General features: G+C 53.2%; 3 protein-coding genes across 3 annotated transcripts; 1 reads left to right on the top strand and 2 right to left on the bottom strand.

Moving 5' to 3' along the window:
- Positions 1–4,022: 4,022 nt before the first annotated feature.
- NCLIV_038720 (uncharacterized protein) lies at positions 4,023–7,576 on the bottom strand (the record flags this gene model as incomplete). The annotated part of the gene is made up of 3 exons (XM_003880781.1): positions 4,023–6,576; positions 6,897–7,297; positions 7,505–7,576. The coding sequence occupies 3 exons, from the start codon at positions 7,574–7,576 to the stop codon at positions 4,023–4,025; spliced, it is 3,027 nt and encodes a 1,008-aa protein (XP_003880830.1).
- Positions 7,577–10,101: 2,525 nt separating this feature from the next.
- Positions 10,102–10,826, bottom strand: NCLIV_038710 (lin-28 homolog B, related; the record flags this gene model as incomplete). The annotated part of the gene is made up of 3 exons (XM_003880780.1): positions 10,102–10,278; positions 10,463–10,642; positions 10,782–10,826. The coding sequence occupies 3 exons, from the start codon at positions 10,824–10,826 to the stop codon at positions 10,102–10,104; spliced, it is 402 nt and encodes a 133-aa protein (XP_003880829.1).
- Positions 10,827–12,472: 1,646 nt separating this feature from the next.
- Positions 12,473–19,175, top strand: NCLIV_038700 (hypothetical protein; the record flags this gene model as incomplete). Its single annotated transcript, XM_003880779.1, has 11 exons — positions 12,473–12,710; positions 13,067–13,165; positions 13,699–13,836; positions 14,543–15,140; positions 15,651–15,804; positions 16,126–16,383; positions 17,123–17,227; positions 17,686–17,771; positions 18,066–18,233; positions 18,646–18,768; positions 19,091–19,175. 11 exons carry the CDS (start codon positions 12,473–12,475, stop codon positions 19,173–19,175), a joined length of 2,052 nt encoding a protein of 683 aa, XP_003880828.1.
- Between the last annotated feature and the right edge of the window lie 939 nt (positions 19,176–20,114).

Here is a 20,114-nt window from a genome sequence, read left to right as displayed (position 1 = left end):
CAAACGAGAACTCTTGGCGGAACGCCCCCATACTTCTGCAGGGACTCCAATTCGCTCATCTCGACGCCTTGTTGATCTTGTGCTGACCTGACGTTGATTCCTGCAGTAGCCGATGCTGGTAATGACGCATCTCCGCCCCGGATCCGGTGCTCGCCGACAATACAACATGAAAGAGAAAGAAGGGTCAGCAGAATGGAGCTGCGTACTGTCAGCAGGCGAGTGAAGTGAAGCGCTGGCGGCACCTCCGATGTGATTTGGAGAGTTCTTTCTCTTTTCTTCAGCAGATGTATGCGAAAATAGGAAACTGTTGTACCTTTGTAAATGAACCGATTGGCTCACGCGGGGGTGTGTGCCTGTTGGCCACGGAGCAGGGGCTGCTACGAAGCCGCAAGAAATCAAGGATTCATCGCGCCGTAGCGGGCACCCTTCCAACCGCCTTCCCCCTTGAAGCTGCGGGACAACCGCCACCGGAGACGAACCCATGCTTCCGTGTTACCTCCCCGGTCCGAAAGTTTTCCCCGGGGACGATGAGGTTGGTCACAAGTCCGCGGCATGCCCCGATGCGACGGCGGCAACCCAAACTTGATGAAACTACTAGGCACCCATCTAGTGGCACCAGCTGTACTCAACCCTTTCCCCCTCAGCAATCGCAGTCGAGCTCGGAAGTCGTGGGTGGCGGAAAGGGCGTCTTGCGGTGGCCTGCCATCAGTACTTGGTCAAGTCAGAACCGCTCCGGTCCTCCATAACCATAAACCCCCTGTTAATTCATGAGCACTCACTCGAGACAGAAATTGACAGGAAACCACTTCGATTTGTTAGGAACGATGATAAAGCGGGCAATCGCCTGCCGTGTTCTGTGTTGAATTAGTGCAACCGAATAAACGAGGATGCCACTAGCGAATCGTACGTGTAAAACCCGCGGCTGTCACTACACGATATAGTTACAGGCCAAACGGCCAGGAAAAAGCGCACCTCTAACTTCAAGCGCTTGCGGCCTAAAAAAAAGCTTTGGGTGTTATCTCACGCTGAGACGCCGTATTTTCCAGCCTAGCATGTGTGAAGGGGCCGCCGCACCGCCAACAAGCACACGGCTGAATCAAGCAATCTTGCCCGTTCGACACGTCTCGGGCCAGAAGCATTCACAAGCCTGCATGCCAGTAGCGAAAATATTTGTCACATTCTTTGCTCGACCTCAAGATTCAACAAGGAATTATCCTCTCATGACTTGCCACGGGTCCCCCCAAATGCACCGCAAATGTCCAGAGTCTCACCGCTAGCTAAACTGTTTTCCATGTGCGAACAATCGATGCACCGACAGGCCCCTCGTCGTCCGAAAAAAAGTCGACGGGGTGTCCGGAGGTAGATGGACACAGCAGAGCATATTGCATGTGGCACCAAAAGATTGGGGGGGTGGAAGTGGTTGGTAGGGGACACTGGGGAAGATAGGTAAAGGGGAGCGTCAACCACGTTGCAGGCGTTTCTCCACAGAAAGAATCCTCTGCTAGATGGAAGGAGTTCGATGCTTTGTGGCGGCAGATTGGTGGGCATTTTCTTCATTCTTGACCTAGGACGAAGCATCTACAAAAGTGTCGCTATCGACTATTAGTTTTGTGAGTTGGCTACCTCATTAAAAAACAGATGCCACCACAGGTTTGAGGGTCACAGGGTCTAGAACTTTCGACAAAGGCCCTGCTAGTTTGCTTACCACATGGTCGCAATTCTTCCCTGCATTTGAAGCTTCCACGGCAGACGCGTTCGTACTTGAATAAGCCAGTTTGTTCCTTCGCGTCCAATGAGTGTACAACAGCATTCGGCGGACATGCTCTAGGATGCCTCCGCTTTGTGCCTGCGCCTCCCTCCAGCGTTACCGTTCGTTTCGAACAAAAACGGCTCTTCTATTCAAAGCGGCGCCTGAGACTTGCAGCGTTCTCCATCTTTGCAAGGAAGAAATTTTTTTCGCCAGCTCACTCCGCATGTCGACCAAGTTACACCAACCTCCGGAGCTCGATTTCAGCACGGGGCTAGTGATTTCCGTAGCAGACATTGTGTTGCTAGTTAATAATCTTGCCCAAAGTGCTTAGGCAGTTGTGAAATTACCCCTGTTTCCTAATTACCGGAATGTGTCTACAACACAACCTTGCAGCCTCCTCAGCCGTGTCTCTGAATCCTGGTTCCGGTATCAGCTGTCTTCGTGCGTCCAAGTCTCTCAAAGTATTCAGGCTCAGAGTGAACGTCTCTGTTCAACACTGGGGGCGTACAATTGTATTTGCTGCCGTCTGGTTGGTGCTGTCCTCCCTCGCTTTTGACTACACAGCTTCGAGCCCGTCTCTTCCAATATTAGGCCATCACTTCCCATGTTATGCCAGGGTCTGCATACAGCAGCTCCTCCAGATTGCTGATGTCTCATTTTTAACGACTCCACTTTTAATGACGTTCGACTTGCACTGTTCTTTATGATAATAAACAACTGTAACTAGCTCTACATGCACCGGCTTAGAAACGCCACACGGGGAACCAGGAGCCACTGAATCCCGAGTGGCTGCATAATGTCAGGCACTCTGCAGCTGCAAGAATTCTCCTATTTGCCTGTTCAAGCTGCCAAACCGTGGCCTCGAACCGTCAACGGTAACTGAGGAAAGCCTTATCAACAGTAACTGGATAGAATCGTCGCAACAAATCTTTTTCAACGTATGTTCGCATCGGAGTGCAGCCGTTTCGTAGTGGCATTGGAAATTGCGAGCAAGGTTAAGCCCATGCTGAAACAACGCAGGTCACATTACTGCAGATAGTACCTTGCGAAGGCCGTGAGTGTATAGTGAGCCGCAAACAAGCGCGTGTGAAACAGGGAGTACTTTGAATTCAATTTTTGTGCACCCAACCGCGTGGGAAAGGGATCGTTTTTTACCACTTCACAAGCGATTGAGGACTGGCACCGACAAGCGGACGATGCTAGACAAGACTTAATCAAGACAGAAGGCCAATAATGGCCTTCTGAGCAGATATTGGTTGACTGAACGCCGAAGCCTCATGCAAGCTTTGACAAGGGTCCCTCAACTCCATTTGACTAAAATCGAACCAACAGCAGCTTGCATTGACAAGTGGGCACCTGGAGGAAAAACAGGCATTCGTCCATTGTAAAACAGCCTAACGACAACAGGACCCGGATCCACATTCCCTAATAGAGGGTGACAAGCAATATTACTAGAACGAGAGTGAACAACATGATAAAGGGATATCAAAAAACGTAACAGGAAAATGAGACAGGAGCCCGCAAGAATTCTCTGCTCCCCCTGATAAGGGTCACCAACCCCCCAAAACAACTCCAGTGAAAATTCGGTACACCCGAGGCTGATTATACGTTGCCTCATTGGTCTGCCTGATGAATCCATGCCATCCACCAACACCGAAAAAAACACACGGGACAAAAGATAAAGACTAGTTGCTGACAAAGATACAAAAAAGGACAACGATGCGCCTTCCGGAAACACCAACACCCGGGGCCTACAAATGCTTAGGCCACCAGGCAGTTGCCTTTTTCCCGCAGAAATTCCCTTGGTGGCACAGTTTTATTTGGGGCTGTAGGAGGATGAATTCTGACAGTCATGAATGGCGCGATGTAACTAAATCATAGCAATAAATATGAAACACGTGGTACACCACGTACAGACAAAAACACTTTGTTCTGCGTTTTCAGAGTCTTTTTCGCCGATGTGTGCACACTTTACGTGACGCGCACAGGCACTACGCATCTGTTACATGAAAATGAAACAGAAGGCCGATTGCTTCTGTTTTTACACAGCTGGGCTGCCCCCCACAACCCATCTCCAAAAGACACATCTCCTGATGCGAGGAATAGCTCGTACTTTGGAGACATACAATTAGTGATTATTCCCTGTGACTGAGCGACACCTACACTAAAGACGACTAATTACCGAAGATCCCCAACGAACACACTGATCCCTGTCTTGACCAGCGCCTTTACCTTGTAACTCATGATTTCATTTGCCATAGATTATTTCCTCCTACGCGAGTATAGCCGAATCCCGCACCTTCTCTTCCGGGACACTGTCCCCTTTAACTGCCTCGCCACTCCCCCGCCGCAAGTTTCTTCCCGCGAGCCGTTCTGCTGGCTCGGAGCTCTGTATCATGTCTTCTTGTGCAGTTTTGGGATCATACGAATTGGCAAGATGGAGATTCTGCGCAATGTTGACGTCAGAAATTTTCTCCAACTGCAAGCAAGCTCGCTTTTTTGCGTCACTTTTAGACTCGCCAAAATCGTAGTTGAGGATGTCGGTTGAAACAGTGAGACCCGCAGAATCCGCTGCTGAGGGCAACTCGGTCGTCTGTAGTACATTGTGATGCGGACTATAAAGGTGCTGCGGGATTTCCAGAGACTCCGCGAGCTTCTGCAGCTCTGCAAAACTCAGTCCTAGGGCGGCCTTGCCCAACATATCCGCCGAATCGTCGTCAAACGAGCTTTGTCTATTCGTTAGTGTGGACCGGTTGGCCTTGGGATCGTCTGTTCTTTTGCATGGGACAGTATTCGCCTCTTGTCTTGCACTGTCATCGGACAACCCTGCGGTGGATAGGGAACGTGAGGAAACAGAGCCCATAGTTAAGTCACCGAGTCCGGCAACTGCGCGGTTGCCTCCAGGCGGATTTTCGGTTGCCGGCCGGGAGATGACGAGAGATCGTGACTGCTTTTTAGAATGCAGCTGCTTCAGTTGATGCTGCTCATTCAACTGCTGTTGGTACTGCTGGAGCTGCTGGCGTGCAACGCGCTGGTCGAAGGCATGGCGGGCCGCGATTGCCATGAGGCGAGCCCGTTCACAGCCGAACTTCTTGTTGCTGAAGGACTTGTAGTTTTGCTTCCCATTCTCGCACCAGAAGGCCACCCAGCTGTTTCGATCCTTGGCAAAACGCACCCCCGGCATGGGGGCGTCCTCTCGGGGCCACGCGGGGCGCATCTTCTTCTGCGCCGTCATCCGTGCAAGGCACTGCAGTGGTTCACTGCTCTTTGTGAGATCGGCGGCTGACTGGGGGCTTGGTTGTTTCAACGCGACTCCGTGGCAATCTTCTCCATCATCGCCCTTGGATGGTGAATCGGGCAGGCCTTGCTCCGTGATCAGACCTGCCTTCCGCTTCGTCCGACTCGGAAAGTCGCCCAGGTGCCCGCCAGTACCTAGTTCGACGGGCATGGACTTGCGAGATCCGACCTCATCCGCAGAAACGGAACCCTGATACAGCGAAGCGGGCGGTAGTGTAAGCCGAAGCGCACTGCGAGCTTTGTCTATTCCTTCGGGGCCCGTCCAATTCGGACCTCGTGGACGAGCTCTTTTTTTGAGCGCAGCAGCAAGTTGAGACTCCTCTTCAACACAGTCGTGCTTATCTAGTGCGCGGCCCCGAGAAAATATTGGCGCCAGGAGCGGTTGCCCGAAAGGAGCTGCACTACTTCCGTCTACAGGTGCCAGAGCGCCAACGCCGTTTAAATTTGCAGAAAAAGACTCTGCACTTGAGAAGGACGAACTGCGCAACGCCGAAGAGGACGGCCGTTCGAGTCCCAGGTGCCTTTGGCCGTTTTCTCCGCTAGACAGCACCGCTTCCAAAGCGTGGGGACTCGGAAGGCGCGCAGCAGTCCGGGTGCTTCGCGCCCGTGCAAGATGCTGGAGGCATTCTTCACTTCCAGGTTGCGAGGCATTCGAGGACTTGGAGCTATTCGCGCTTTCCCGGGCGATACGAGTCAGATCGTGCGTTGACGACACATTCACGTCACCCGAACACGCCGTAGCGAGCGCTCCTGCCGTAAAGGCGTCGGATTCGTCCCAATCCACCAGCTGATCTGGGCTCGCTAACAGCTCCAGTTGAGCGCGTACATCGCGATTCCCGCGGTCGTCGACAGCTGCGAGAGTACTAGGGGCTCGACGAAACTGTGACGCTCTCAGCGGTAAGCCTGTCCCGAGTACTGAATTTTTATGCAACAGGGTCAGCTGCTGTTGCGCCTCCACCAGCCCTTGTTGAACTGCTGCGATATCTCTCAGCATCTCTTTCGCTTCAGTCAGGAGAGCCCATATCACTTGCAGGGGTTGGCTACCACTGTTCTCAAGAAATTGCGATGCGCCGTCCTCCAAGAAAATTCTGCGCCCCTCCTTGGTAGAGACGGCAAACGGCGTCCCCCCACTCGGCCGACTGTCATGTCTCAAGGTGTGATCCCCTGTCATGCGCTGTGACGGCTCGCCTTTGGACAGGCGCCCCAGAGAGTCCTGGCCGTCGGGAGAGGAAGGCAGTTTATCAGCCGAACCTCCTGTTGTCGTATCCGGCGTGGCACGACCGGCCTTCGAGTCCGGAATCGATGTAGAGTAATCAGGAGCGCCACGAGGAGTTGTAGTGGAATTTGGTGTCACGAGTTTGCCAGTGAGTCTCTCCGAGCACTTTTTGTCCCCCGATTCGGAAGAAGCCGCCCACGCGGCGGTTTCCAAAAGGGAATTCAAGGGACACCATGCGCCATCCCCAGTTTGAAGCCGCGACACCGTGTTGCTCCCCATGCAGTTGTCTCCATTGCCTGTGAACTCGGAAGACCTGCATGAGGGAATCCAGGACACACATCGCTTGGTGTTGCTGCAGTCACCGTCCCCAGAGGAACCATGGATCGGAACCCGGGGAGAAAAAACACAACAGATTTGTGTGTGTAAAAAGGCTTTACCTCGAATGGATGCCAGATAGCCACAAGCTGTCCAACCCGTCCTTCGAACGCTGCTGTGGCTACGGGCACACAAGCCACTCATCTGCCCGCCGTCGCTGACTCGGCGATGGGATCGCATGCGTCATAGAGAAGAGTGACGGGAGCTGCCCAATTCCTCGTGAACAGAAACTAATCATGCGACCACGAGCACACTTACGTGGACGTGTCACTGGGGAGCTTTCTTGGATAACCGCACTCCTCCGCCAATACATTTGGGGTATTCGGAGAATTCGGATGGGGAGATATTCTTTCTGCGCACTCCGCCTTTGAAAGCTTGACACCCGGGACGCAATCTAACCCCTGATCTTTCCGGCCGAGACCGCGCTTTGGAGCAGCAAGGCTTAGCGCGAGCAGTGTAGAAGTAAATGTCCTATCCGCAGAAGCACCATTTAGGAGGCTCTCAGATGCGGGGCATGCGGCTTCTTGGAGGCCTTCAGCTTCACTGTCAGCTGCCTTTGGAGATCGCGGCCCGCTGTCACTGCCTTTTCGCTTGTCGTCGGATGTTAACAAATCCAAGTTGTTCTTTGGCAGCCCATCATCGTGGGTACCAATTACCGCCTATATTACCACACACACATCGAGCAAGACGGCGCACTACTAAGCGGACCACTCTGGAGAGGCAGTCGCGTGTGTCAAATTAGTTGCAACTCGAAAAAGACATCTCATTCATATGACGATGTGTTGTTGTGCCGGTCTGACTGTCAAGATCCTGTCTTTTCACTGCACAAGATCTTTCATAGGCACATATACCAAACGTACACTTACCGATTCCGCCATTTCTTCGGTCTTAACTCCAGTGCCGTTTCCTGTACCTTGTGAAAATACAACTTCTCTCATGTCCTTGTGGAGAATCTCTGGAAGAGCAGTAGTCGCAAGGCGACTTTTACCGTGTGGCGAAAAACTCAGGGTATGCGCCTCCAAGGGACTACTGGTGGTGGTGGAGCAACTTCCCCAGAACGGTCTCGGAATGGGGCAAACGTCTGTTCCTACTGTCTGGTGGCACAAACTCCCGGGCAAAGAAGGCAAGCTGACAAGTGTAGAACTCGGTAGACAAACACATAAAATCAGATCGATGGCTTTGAGCCCGGAATTGTACCGAGGAGCACACCAGAGCTTGCCATTGGCGTGGCACCGAAGCCGTGGCTTCTCAACATCACAGAACGCGAATACCCCAATAAAACAACTGCAGCAATTCCCGGCGCACACGTAGGACAATTTCTGTCAAGTGTGTGTCGGAGATTTACAGCACCTTTCTGTAACACAGAGGGTCACCCCCGGTGTAGATCTCCAGGAAGTCCTGCGCACAGCCACAGGGGACTGAACCGGGCAAGGCTGCTGTACTAGCGGGAGAGACAGTGGCTGGTGGATGGGGCTTGAAGAAGCGATCATGCTCAGGTTCTGAAAATTGCGAGGGACGGGAGTATCCCGCCTTCGTTAAGCGACCATTTGTGCGCCGGATAGGAGGAACACCACTTAAAGTCGAAACTAAAAACGCCTCTTCTAAGAGCAGTTACTGCATTGACGTTCGGCACAGGGGCTCGCCCAAAATTCTGGCCTCTCCACCGTCCCCCCTCGAAGACTTGGTGGACCCGAAAGGAACTGTCCTCACACGACAAAACACAGATACGGATGGCCTGACCGAAGGCGAAAGGGCGCTCCTCTTCGACACTTGCATTCCATACTTTTGGACACACCGCAAAGCAATATGTGCAAATAAGGAGGCTTTCTTTTTGAAGACCAGGTGTTCCCTACAGGACGAGCCCCCCCCTGCGAACAACACTGGAGAAGAGCCAGCACCACCCAAAAAGTTGGCTGGTCGCCTTTGCCATCATCGCCACGAAACCAGAGGCCGGAACGTCCCCTGCCTTTCCCCCAACACCCCAGGCTGCTGGGCCCCCCCTGGAAGAGGTGGGTTAACCGTGGCTGTTTCCGGGTCTCTTGTGCGGCACCGTTAGGCAGCAACCCACCCACCATGTCCTGTATATATGTTCTGACGATGAAAGGGACCGAGGCGGCTGTACGCTGCTCGACGTTGACGAGTGGTGTGAGCAGGATTTCCTTTGAAAAAAAATTCAGCTTCCGTCCCTCGCCCCGCCCTGTCCGAAGCCGTCGTTTCTAGTCGCTCGATTTAGGGAGACGATAGAGAGTGAAAGTGAATTCGACGATACAATTTGGAGTGCAAGGATGCAGGAGCTGAAAGACGCCGAGTTACTAACGGGGGGGGGGGGGGGGCGTAGCTTTCTCCCCGTACATTGCTGTGGCAGTGCAGAGTGTGTCACCCAAAAGACAGCACACGAGAAGAAGCGCGACCCCAGAGTGCCTCTACTTCGTCTCGCAAAGAGTGGAAATCAGGAAATCCGGCAGCCATCGAAATAGCAGTACCCACGGCCGACCGAACGTACACGGTGGCGCCTTTCAAAGCAGGCTTCCGGTTTTTTCTGTGTGTAGGCAGCAGAGTAGGGCCTTTTACCGGGAAACACGGTCCAACTAAGCCTTCATCACTTCAAACTTGAGGTGCGTCTGAACAATTTGAGAACTGACGAAGTGCACATCAGACGCAGTCTGCGGCTACAGTGTAACAGAATGGCGCTCTGCTAGACTCCAACAAGTAACTGTTCGCCTCGCTAACCGTCCCAATCTACGCTTTGAGTAATGTTGAAGCCCGAAATGGTACCTATAGCATTTTGCATGCGGAAACGGGCTTTCTCTAACAGGTCCATCATTCAAGGGGCGGGCATTTTCACCAATCGTTTGTCTTGAGAGGTCTCTTCTACAACTGTCCTGCTCCAGTGGATAACAAAGCTGGCGACCACCAACGGGTTGAGATTGCACCGTGTGGTTTGCCAAGTCTTCGTTTTTCAGGACGGACACTAAAAATGCGTGCCCCAAGCTTTCCAGCTCCAGAACACAGTTTCAGGCACATAGAATTAAGGAAACACAACTCAAAATGGTAAAGGTCTTCCTCCTGATGCTGTGCGTGGCTCTCGGAAACTTGCGAAAGAATGAGCAAAACCCTGTTGTACGAAAAGCTCGTCAGAAGAAAACCATAGATGACGTTGCCTAATGCACACTGTACGTCTACAGTGACCATGATACAGCTTGTTGAAAGGATGCGGGACACAGTTTTTCATAAGCGGATACTCAAAACTCCAGGAGTGTGACTTTGAGTCTTTACGATTGGTGGACTACAGTTTCCAGTCGACATGGTGCTTCCTCTTTTGCTAATGAACGAAAGAACACGATGAACAACACTGGGAGAACGGCCGGACGAGCTAGTCCTTTCAGGACGGATGCTCGGCCCCGCTGCAACCAGACACCCTTCCCGCCCCGGCGGCTTCATACCTTTTTAGGGACAGAGCCCTTCAATAAGAGCCCCCACCATAATCGCCGCCACCATGTCGGTCTTGTTCATAGCCTCCTCCATAGCCACGTCCACCGTAGCCACTGCCGCCTCCCCCTCCGCGGCGATCGTACTCACCGCCATAGCCCCCGCCGTTCCCCCCGAAACGTCCAGGTCCGTCTTGTCGCCGATTATCACCCTGTCACACATCCAGCACAGATATGAGCGGAGACACTGGGAATTGAGAAGGACATGGCCTATACAACTAGCACTACCCGCGAAAGTTCCGAGTTCACCTCGGACATGATAAAGTAGATCCCCCCAGGATCTGTCTCTTCCCCTTCTTCCAACGAGTGCTGTGGCGAAGTTCTGAAGAGACGTACTTGAACGTAGGAGCCGTTAGGTCCGGTGACATTCACGGCCTTCTTCCGGCCGTCGTTTCCGGTCTGGATGACAAACTCTACCTGTTCGCCTTCAGCGAGGTTACGGAATCCCTCTGCTCTAATCTCCGACTGATGAACGAACAAATCTGTTCCATCCTCAGCCGTAATGAAACCATATCCCTACACGCAAAGGAAAAGCGGAATCAAAGTCGCGTTACTTCCACTTAATAGCAAAGGACCTTCGTTCCTTTTGCATAGATCGTGCGAGCAGACGACATGCCGAAGTATCTCTCTTGCTCATTGCATCCACAGCGCTTACCTTTTTGGAGTCGAACCATTTACAGGTCCCGCGTGACACTGCCATCTCGCCCATGAAAAGAGTCGTTAATCGCTGAAGAAGAAGGAAATGGGAGACCAAGGCAGGCAGCAGCCAACTATTATGGCTATTTATAACAAACAAAGCTCACCATGAGTCCGGTCTGACTCGGAAGGATTCGGGACTCCCCGTCGGCCTCACATGGGGCCAAGCGCGAATAAACGGTATGCGCCAAAATGTGTACTTAGCAGGTAAGGGAAGGAGAGCCTGTTCGTTCAAACTACCCACTGGATGCGGCTCGTAGGAGCCGATCCTCATTCCAAGTTCCCTTCCAAGTTCCCTTGTCTCTTTCGCCGGACTAGCTGTTACAGAGTTCATACAATAATTGACGGGATCGCAGTAACGGCTTTTTTTTGTCAACCGGCAGGGTGGGAAGCAGAGTCGCGTTGCAAGGAAAGAGAAAACTGAGAGACGAGGGCCAAAAAGATCCGTTTTCGGTGTCAAATGCGGACAGACGACTGACTTCGTCTGTACAGAGTTAGGCTGCACACTTACAAGCGTAAGAATTCTCAGGTATTTCGAAGGACACACTGTCGGCAAGCAATGCGAAGCCAGAGAAAGCGTTTGCTTTGCCAGTATTGTTGTAGAATGAGGTTACCGATCTCACGCTGGTTATTTCTTAGGCGTGTCACCATCGTGTGGGAACGACACTTGCACGGTCGGCACAAAAGGACAGCAGGTGAATGCCACTAGCGTAAAATTCACCGGCTAAGCCAAGCTATTTTTTGGCCAGTTCGTACTCTGCGCGACCCTACGTAACGAGGAGGATACCTGCTCCACAAGCACAGCCACGGCAGCGCTCAGTTGAGTGACCCTGATAGATCCCGGGCCGTTCGCGGCGCACGACTTGCCGATTCGGAAGGCTGCGGATCTGCGCGCAAGTGCAACACCAGAGCCAGCGAGCAATCGCCTGATTCCAATTGGCTGCCGCCCTTAAAAGCATGTACCAAAAGAAGGACTGGAAAGGGCAAAAACAAGCAGCTTACCTCCTGAAAGGGTGTACTTGCGTCTTAGAAAGTCATAGAGAGCACTTTGGAGGCTTAAGCTCCTCAGAGACATGAGAAATATGTCACGCCACTTCTTCTGGAACTGATGGTGTGCAACTCGCAGAGGCTGTCCAAGAGCGCGAAAAAATCGACTGCTCCGCATGCGGACGTTGTGCTAGCAGCACTCCTGGAGATATCAGAACCGACTCGTGACTCATTAATGCGTCATAGGGTTGATAAAAACCAGTTTTGTCCAGGTGGTCCTACAAAGAAACTCTTTCTCTTGGGAATTGTACAGCCGTGTCAGCGGGTCAAACCTGCTGAGGCTCGCGCATGCACCGCCGGCATCAACACGCGCAGAGTATTCTGACAAAAATAGATTCAAAACACGCATTGCGATGCTCCTGCATTGCCCCTCTCACACACTAGGCAAAGCGCAAGTTTTCTCCTTTGGAATTGCGTGGTTTCACCGTGGGCCTCCCGCGTTTGCCAGCGCTACTGGACGGCAGCTCTGCGCTGAAAGTCGATGCATTGTGGCCGTCGCATGAGGCTGCGTTCTGGATTGAGGGCAGCAGAACGGCCCCGCCCTTGAAAATTTTAGACGCTCTAACCACCGGTCGTAGGGGGAGTTTCGCTCCCAGTGCCTTCATGGCTTGTCGCGCAGCGGCGTCAGATGCCGCAAAAACTGCATCCCCACAGGGTGACTGTGGTGGCGCCGATGGAGGCCACGTCGCCTCGGGGTTTATCAAAGAGGGCTTGGTACGCATTATAAGCAGCGGCAACAATGACGTCTTCTACAACCCTGTGCAGGTGTTCAACCGCGACCTGTCGATCATGGTCATCAAGGCCTTTGCTCTCCAGCAGTGCCAGGAAATTCAACGCAGAGGTACGTACAGCGCCGGTTTGTGCGCATGGCCATCCCATCGGATACTGGTTCCATTATCTCCGCGCCGCCAAAGCCGCATGATTACATCTGTACCATGACTTTTCGCTTTGAGAAAGTTACCGAAACATACGTTCCTTTGCGTTTCTTCCTTCAAACCAAGTGACTACGGAACAGACACAAGACAGAGGCGTCTTGCACCCAACAACTTTGGTACGTGCCCGCTAGCACATAACAATTACGCGCAACCAACCGTGTGCTCTTCTGAACGTGTTGCGGAGTGCCCTCCACGTTCAAGCCCCTCCTTCGAAGAAGTATCACCCCTCCGTTTTCAAAACGGTGATGATCTCTGCATGCAGGAGAGAAGACGGCAGCTCGTACGCAGAAGGAGGGTAAGGAGGCTCCCGCGCCTCTTAGGTTCGAAGGACTAAACGTGCTGGAACCTCTCGCGGCCACTGGTACGTCTCGACCTGGCAAATTCTGTCCCTCCCAAAGAACCCCAACGGTGTTTCCTTGGACAGGCGAACATGCGTGCAGCTGCGTTTGTATCTTCTGGGGGCCATCTGCTCTACTGGCGCGTCAACTTTGGATTCCTCGCACAAGTGCTTTCCTCGCCACTGCTTCACAGTGAGATTTGCCCATGTGCGGCACGAGACCTTTAGTGGGCGCTAGGGACGTGCAGTGTACTTTGCTTTGTCTCTCCGTCATGCACCCTCTTCTTCGTGCGCAGTGCCCCAAGTGCTGCATAGCAGAGTTGCCTCATCTCCACTGAGGCTTGGTCGACCGGCAAGAAAGTTTGTCGTCCGTTCTGTGCGGCACTCTGTTCCGCGGTCCCGGTGCGCGCGATGCGTGCTCTTCTTCATCGTTCAAATGCTGTCCGATGGCTCCTTTCCGAGCGCGTGCATCCCTACTCCTTTCACGTTCCCTTCCTCCCTTTGCAGCCGGAGAGTTTCAGCCGTCCCTGCGACCTTTTGTGTTCATCCTGATGCAGGACTGCGGTCGCTGAGATACTTGAAGGAGCTGGACGATGTCGTGAAGCATGTGGTGGCCAATGACCTGGATCCCAATGCTCTTGAAGCAATGAAACGCAACGCCGACCTCAACAAGGTCACACGCGGAAAACTCTATTGTAGGTTCCTTTTACTGACGGAAACCAGTTCTTCATATACTGTAGAGGCTCGCGTTCCCTCGCGGGGGCTGCTGAGCAGTTGCGGCAAAGTTGTCTCATCTCTGACAGGAACCTGTTCACAGTTTGACTCAGTGTCTTCAGCTTGGAGCGAAGCAGCCTGACAGGGCAAGCCTGACAGGGCAAGCCTGACAGGGCAAGCCTGCCTGGGCAAGCCTGTCTGCGGATACAGTGCTAAGAAGATCACAGATTGCGAGGCGGAACGCACAGCTGAGGCACATGTTTCCGTCGCTTGTTTGTCTGGTGCATCCCCAATTTCGCTGTGGGACGTTCAGTATCCTTTTACCGCGCACGTGCTGCCGAAGTAACGCTTCGCGTGTGGACAAACATAATGGAGTTCCAGCGAGGTGCTCGACAGGGCCCTCGACACCCTCGAATACGCACTGACACGGCTGACATTCACGGAAAGGCAAACGTGCAGTCGATAGCGGTTGATCGGCCGGCGGCGGTCTTTGCAGCACACGAGCGTTTCAATAGGAACAGCCGTTTTTCGGCGGTTTTCGTCTGCTGAGCCCACAACCATGTTGATTGCCAAGACAGTCCAACGGGCGCCGTCGTTTTCTACCGTCGCTGTGGTTTGGTTTGCTCTGTGTGCAAGCTGACGCCACGCGAGTAGGTGCGTTGTGTGACTTGTTCCCTGCTGAATCAGTGACATGCAGCGAGGGGGCTCAGCTGATGTACGTGCTGGCAAGGCCTGGAAACCTACCGCTCGGGACTCTGAAAAAGATCCACTCTCTTCCTGCGGGAAGCTCAGTCCCATCAACTTTCGACATGAAGCCACCGCCGTGCGGGTTCTCCCTCCCCCCGCTCTCGCTCTTCCTCACCGCTCCGCAGGGGGCCGGAAACCATCCCACGGACAGCCCGTGCGCAGCTGCTCCGTCAAGCAGCAGTTGCTGCGAAAGCGCCGTCTCCGCTGCGCGGCAGAAAGACATGGACTTACCCAGCGGCCACCCGTGCGAAGGCGCGAAGCACGCGCCGAGGAGTTCCCCTCCGTCAGAAAGTGCGGAAGGCAATGGCGATACACGGCCCTCAGATTTGCCTCTCTTTTTTGACGTCGTCGATGTTGACCCGTACGGCAGCGTCGCGCCGTTCTTGGATGCCGCAATCCAGGCTGTGCGGCCCGGTGGTCTGCTCTGTCTGACCTCGACGGATATGCCGGTTCTCTGTGGAAATTCACCCGAGGTCACCTTTTATAAGTACGGCGGAGCGGCGTTGAAGGCAAGGTACATGCACGAAATGGCTCTCAGGTAAGCCGAACAACGGCCGTTTAGACATTCGAGGAAATGAAGCGACGTGTGCAGACCGCGGGGGTTTTGCAGCGCGTCCGAATATGCCGAGTGAGAGACCGAAACACCGGTGTTCCACGCCTGTTGTCAGTTGCCGTCGTACGCTCGTGCAAGCGAGCCGTGGAGCCTGTTGGGGTCTGTGGGAATGTTCCCTTGCCTCGTCATCAGTTCCGCAAGTCCATGCGATCGCACACTCGCCAAACTCGCAAGTCGATCAGACGACCCTAGTGCGGTCGGAAGTCTCTTCCACCGGGTCCGGTTAGGCATTCCGTTTCCACGCCAGCAACTGCGTGGGGGAGCCTAATCGTGGTTCGACTTGCGAGTGAAACTGCCGGCTATTGCCCAGCGGTTCGCTAGAACGACTTCTGACTTCTGTGTAACAAGAGGCAGCCGGGGAAGCAAGGTGAGTGTGACAAGTGACAGACCACAACATCGGGGCACAGACGAATGCCCCCTTTTCTGTTGTTTTAGGCTCGTTTTGTACGCCGCCTGCTCGTGCGCCGCCAAGTACAAGAAGATCATAGTCCCGCTTCTCTCTTGCAGCGTGGACTTTTATGTCCGTATCTTCGTCCAGGTCTTCGACTCTGCGGAAGGATGCAAGGACGTTCACAGCCACTCGGCCACAGTAGGTTGTGTATTTGGTTTCTGACTGCTGCTGGGCGGCGACTTCTGCGATGTATCGGCAAACGTTTGCAAACTGACACAGCAAATCAGCCGACTACTGGATATCCGTTTCAGTGATGGTCGTCGTCCGCGAGGCCCCGACATGGCTGCACGGCGTCATTCCGAATTGGCGCCTTGGAGGTGAAAACCCCCGGACAGCTGCCGAGAGATCTTGCCATTCGGCGGGTGTCGAGACTCAGAGATACCGGTATAGCGCCGATCTGGGTTTGGAAGCATGCACGCCGCGTCTAGTGTGGCTGCACGACTGTGATATTGTTCACAGGTTCACCAGTGCGTAAACTGCGACTGCTTTCGAATTCTCCCCTTGGGATCCGAAGTGCCTGGAGGTCAGAAAGAAAGCGGCGAGTCTCTTGAATCAAACAAAATCAAGACTGGGGATGGTTGCGGGCGTGCCTCGACAGGAAGCTCGAGGAAACGGAAAGCAGCTCTCGTGCCCGAGGAGGTGAAAGGTCGATGCGACGAATGCCACGGCCGGATGGTTATTGGCGGACCGTTTTACACAGGACCTCTTTACCAGAGTGTAAGCGAAAAAAGAGCGGTCGCTAGACACCTGGAGGCCGCAGGAGCCTCTGCCAGTTTCATGGACTTTCCTGTCAAGTTTGAACACTGGCAACAATTCACCGCCGAATGTTCTCTGACCATTTTGCATAGGCTGAGACTATCGGGTTTGGTTACGTTTCTTCATTTATACACACCGCGACTGCGGACTCGAACCCCCTATGAGAGCAGGAATTTTTGTGCTCCCAGTAACGGGTTGAGTGAGTTTGATCACCCAGTCTGTCTTACGTGTCAGCTGCCGCCGAGCACTCGTCCAGGTGATGCATAGCCTTTCAATGAAACGTGAATGGCAGCTGTGAGGCTCTCCGCGGAAAGCCATGCCAGTGGTAGACCAGAATCAGATTTTTCCCGGTAACTGGGCTGTCTTTCTCCCATGCGAGTTGTACAGCCCGGCCAGGCTGGCCGATGGCGTGGGAGAGCTTGCGCATCACAGAACTTGTAGGGCGAAGCCGGTTTTCTTTCGTAACCAGTCCTTTGTAAGGCTTGGGGAGGGCATAAACGTACACATGGTACACCGATCGCTGCTTAGCTCCGAAGTGTGAATTTTCGGCGGTATTCGCACTTTTGTTTCTGTTTCTCCAGCGGCCTGTGTAGGACCCGTGTGCGCTGGGCATCCCTGACACTCTGGCGCGCGATTACGTGGCGGTGCTTAGTTGAATACCCGTAGGGCACTTTTTGTGGAACTGCCAAATGCGGTACAGGCTTTCGTTCAAGCTTGTCTAGACTTATGCGAGACTGCTACGGAAAGGCTTCCGGGACTCACGATGGTGACGCGAATTAGAGGACTTCTTACAGCCATCAAAGAAGTAAGCGAACATCTCCGGGTAGTTCAAGCGCTTGTGTGTACATGGGGTGCCAAGACTGAGACGAAGACAGCGGTTCCAAACGGACTGCTACCAGTCGTTCATGCGGAGGAGTTGACGGTTGGCCTCGCCTGAATCTCTCTTGCAACAACCTTCGGCTCTAGCCTACTTCACACATGCGCGAGGGAAGAAATGGGGAGGAAGTGATGGGGCATCCGGGTTTGTAGGCTGCGGGGTTCAGTTGGCTTCTGGACGGAAAAAAGCCCTCGAGTGTGATTCTGTTTGAGGGAAGCCGGGTGCGTAGGCGGGTATCGGTGCAACAAGCACTCGTCGCTCTTGTGTTCCTGTCTCTGTCGGATTCCTAGTACGTCATACATGTGGACGTAGCTGCGTTTAGGTAGCTGAAGAATCTAGCCTGAATGTGCGGTGCTCTCGTAGTCGGATGCTGTCTCTTCTCTCAGGAATTGCACGAGGTGCCGCTTTATTACCATTTGCCCACGATGTGCAATCGGGTGAAGCTGGAGATGATCAGGCCCTCGCAATTCAAGTGAGTAAATAACGCATCTTTTTTCTTGCGTCAACTTGCGGCGGTGAGGCTTCCAGACTGCTTTCAGCACACTAGACATCAACCGTTGCCGCCTCCAGCAGCCGATCATGAACTCACATCTGTGCCCCAGACCGTTCAAACGACCCTAGCACATATGGCTGTTTTTTGAGGCATTGAGGCGGACACTAAGGACTAGGAATATGAGGCAGATACCGGCTTGATTCCCGTGATGGGCCGTTCAGTACTTCATTCGCATTGCTATGCTCGGGTGTGTGTCTTCACATACTTGATCAGAGCTGCTCTTGTCCGGCTCGGGTACAAGGTGTCTCACTTTCACCGAGAGCCTCAAGCAATTAAGACGGATGCTCCACCGGTCGTGGTCTTTGACATCCTCCGGACACACGCCCAAAAGCACCCGCCGAAGGAACCGGAAAAATTCCCTCTTCTTCAGAAGGAGATCAGGTGAGAACAGGCTCTACGAGGCGATTCTGTGATGTTTCACACGTCTGCATGCTTGCACAAACTTCCGAACTGACTGCACTACATATATCACCGTCGGGTAATCTTGACACACTGAGCCACCGCCAAAACTTCTAGAACCAGGTGTCTGTTCCTCATTTCCTGTGACTGTCACCACTCTCTTTCAGCTCTCTCTTGTGTTTCAGCTTCGGTCGTGCGGAGGGTTTCTCTGGCTGCTGCGGTCTCAGTAGGCTCACGTGAAGAGGCCGAGAACTACATATGTACTGTTAAGATGTCAAGGTGATAACATGGTGCGCATCTAGGTTCCGAGTATTTTTGTGCCTGAGGGAACTGTATAGTTTTAGCTAAGCTTTTTGATCTTCATGAGCGGCCGTGATACATCTGTGTTATTCAGCACAAAGGCAATTGATCTGACGCCGATGGCATCTATGACTAGCCAGTCTCCCAACGTCCCAAAGTGGCTTCCCAATCCGACACCGTACTGGGGCCCGAAGAGTCGTGCGGGTTCGCACGCACGGTAAGATTTTGTTGCCAGCTTCTGTATGTGGATGCGCCAGTATCAACCTTCCAGCTAGTGTGTCGGTGGGGGCGGAGAAGGACAAGTGCAGGCAACATAGAGAGTTGGAGACCGCATGACGAGCGAGTGTGAGGCATATGTTCTAGTCAAGCGTTCCCTGGGTTTGTGTGTAGGACTGATCGCATGGCTGAAAAAAACAGTCGCTGCAGTTTACTTGTTCGGTCTGTTTTGTTGCCTTCCGCTGCATCAGACAGGGGTGGCATCTACTGTGGCACACCACCATTTCATTTGTGTTCGACGTTGTTGCTGGATATCTTTGCAGGCAAAACGGATCGAGCTGCACTCCGTGTACGCAGAAACGGCCGAGGGTTGACGAAACCTGCGATGCCGAAAACCCCTTGGTGTGAAAGTACTCATGCTGTGTCTTGAAATCGTTTTACACACAGGAAAGCGTGAAAACCGTCCACATGACCCTTTACCATGGTCGTAAGGACCGGGCCGCTGCATGTCCGTTATGCTGGATATTGATGCCGCCGGGACAAGAGGCCACTTTCAATCGCGCTTACGGCGCTGACTTATCTTGGCGATTCTCCAGTGGGCGTGGTTGTACAGCGTCAGGGCGTGTGCAGGCGGCGAAACAGTCTCCGCCACGACTTCTCACGAATTTTGGACAACATCCAAGCTACGGTGAATTATTTCATCACTCTCTATTAGAGAGCGTCAACCCTTCGGTTGCGTCTAGCCAGAGCCTCCGCGAACGAGGTGCGCTGGGATGCCGTCAGTCTGAGCCTATTAGTATAACTGAAAGATTATCATCCAGTGACCCGTGATTCTTGACTTGGCCACGGATCCTGTGTTGCGTTCTATTCTGTCTCCGCAACTGTCTCTTGTGCTGGACACTGTCATAGAGACCGCAGTGTGGGTAACTTCTTGGTCCTGCCCAGCACTGGTACTAATGTAACGCTTCCTCTTCCCTCGCATGGACCGCGGAAAGCACAGACTTTTCCAGGTATATTGCCCCCGGAAACCCGAGCTTCTGGACCTTGTTCTCGATAATTAAGCCAGCTTCGAGCTGGTGGAAACATCATAGGTTGTCGGTGGCAATTCCCATGGAAGATGAAAAAGCTCGGCCTTGTGATTATGCCATCGTACGGCATTTATGGCCCGCCAAGCGGAACAGACGAGAAGCGTTACAGACAACAAACCCTTCGGAAGAGTTGAAAATATAATTCGTCGGTTCTGCGTTCGAAGTGTACCTTTGGTGCGCTTCAGAGCGATTCATCCACCTGCATTTGCCCGTTGTCGTCGATACACGCTGAGACATGGCCGAAAACGTTGTTAGAAAA

This window comes from Neospora caninum, chromosome IX (assembly GCF_000208865.1).
Source record: "Neospora caninum Liverpool complete genome, chromosome IX".
Classification (NCBI taxonomy): Eukaryota; Apicomplexa; class Conoidasida; order Eucoccidiorida; family Sarcocystidae; genus Neospora; species Neospora caninum.
The sequence above is the reverse complement of the archived record's forward strand: the minus strand, read 5'-3'. Positions and strand labels throughout refer to the sequence as shown.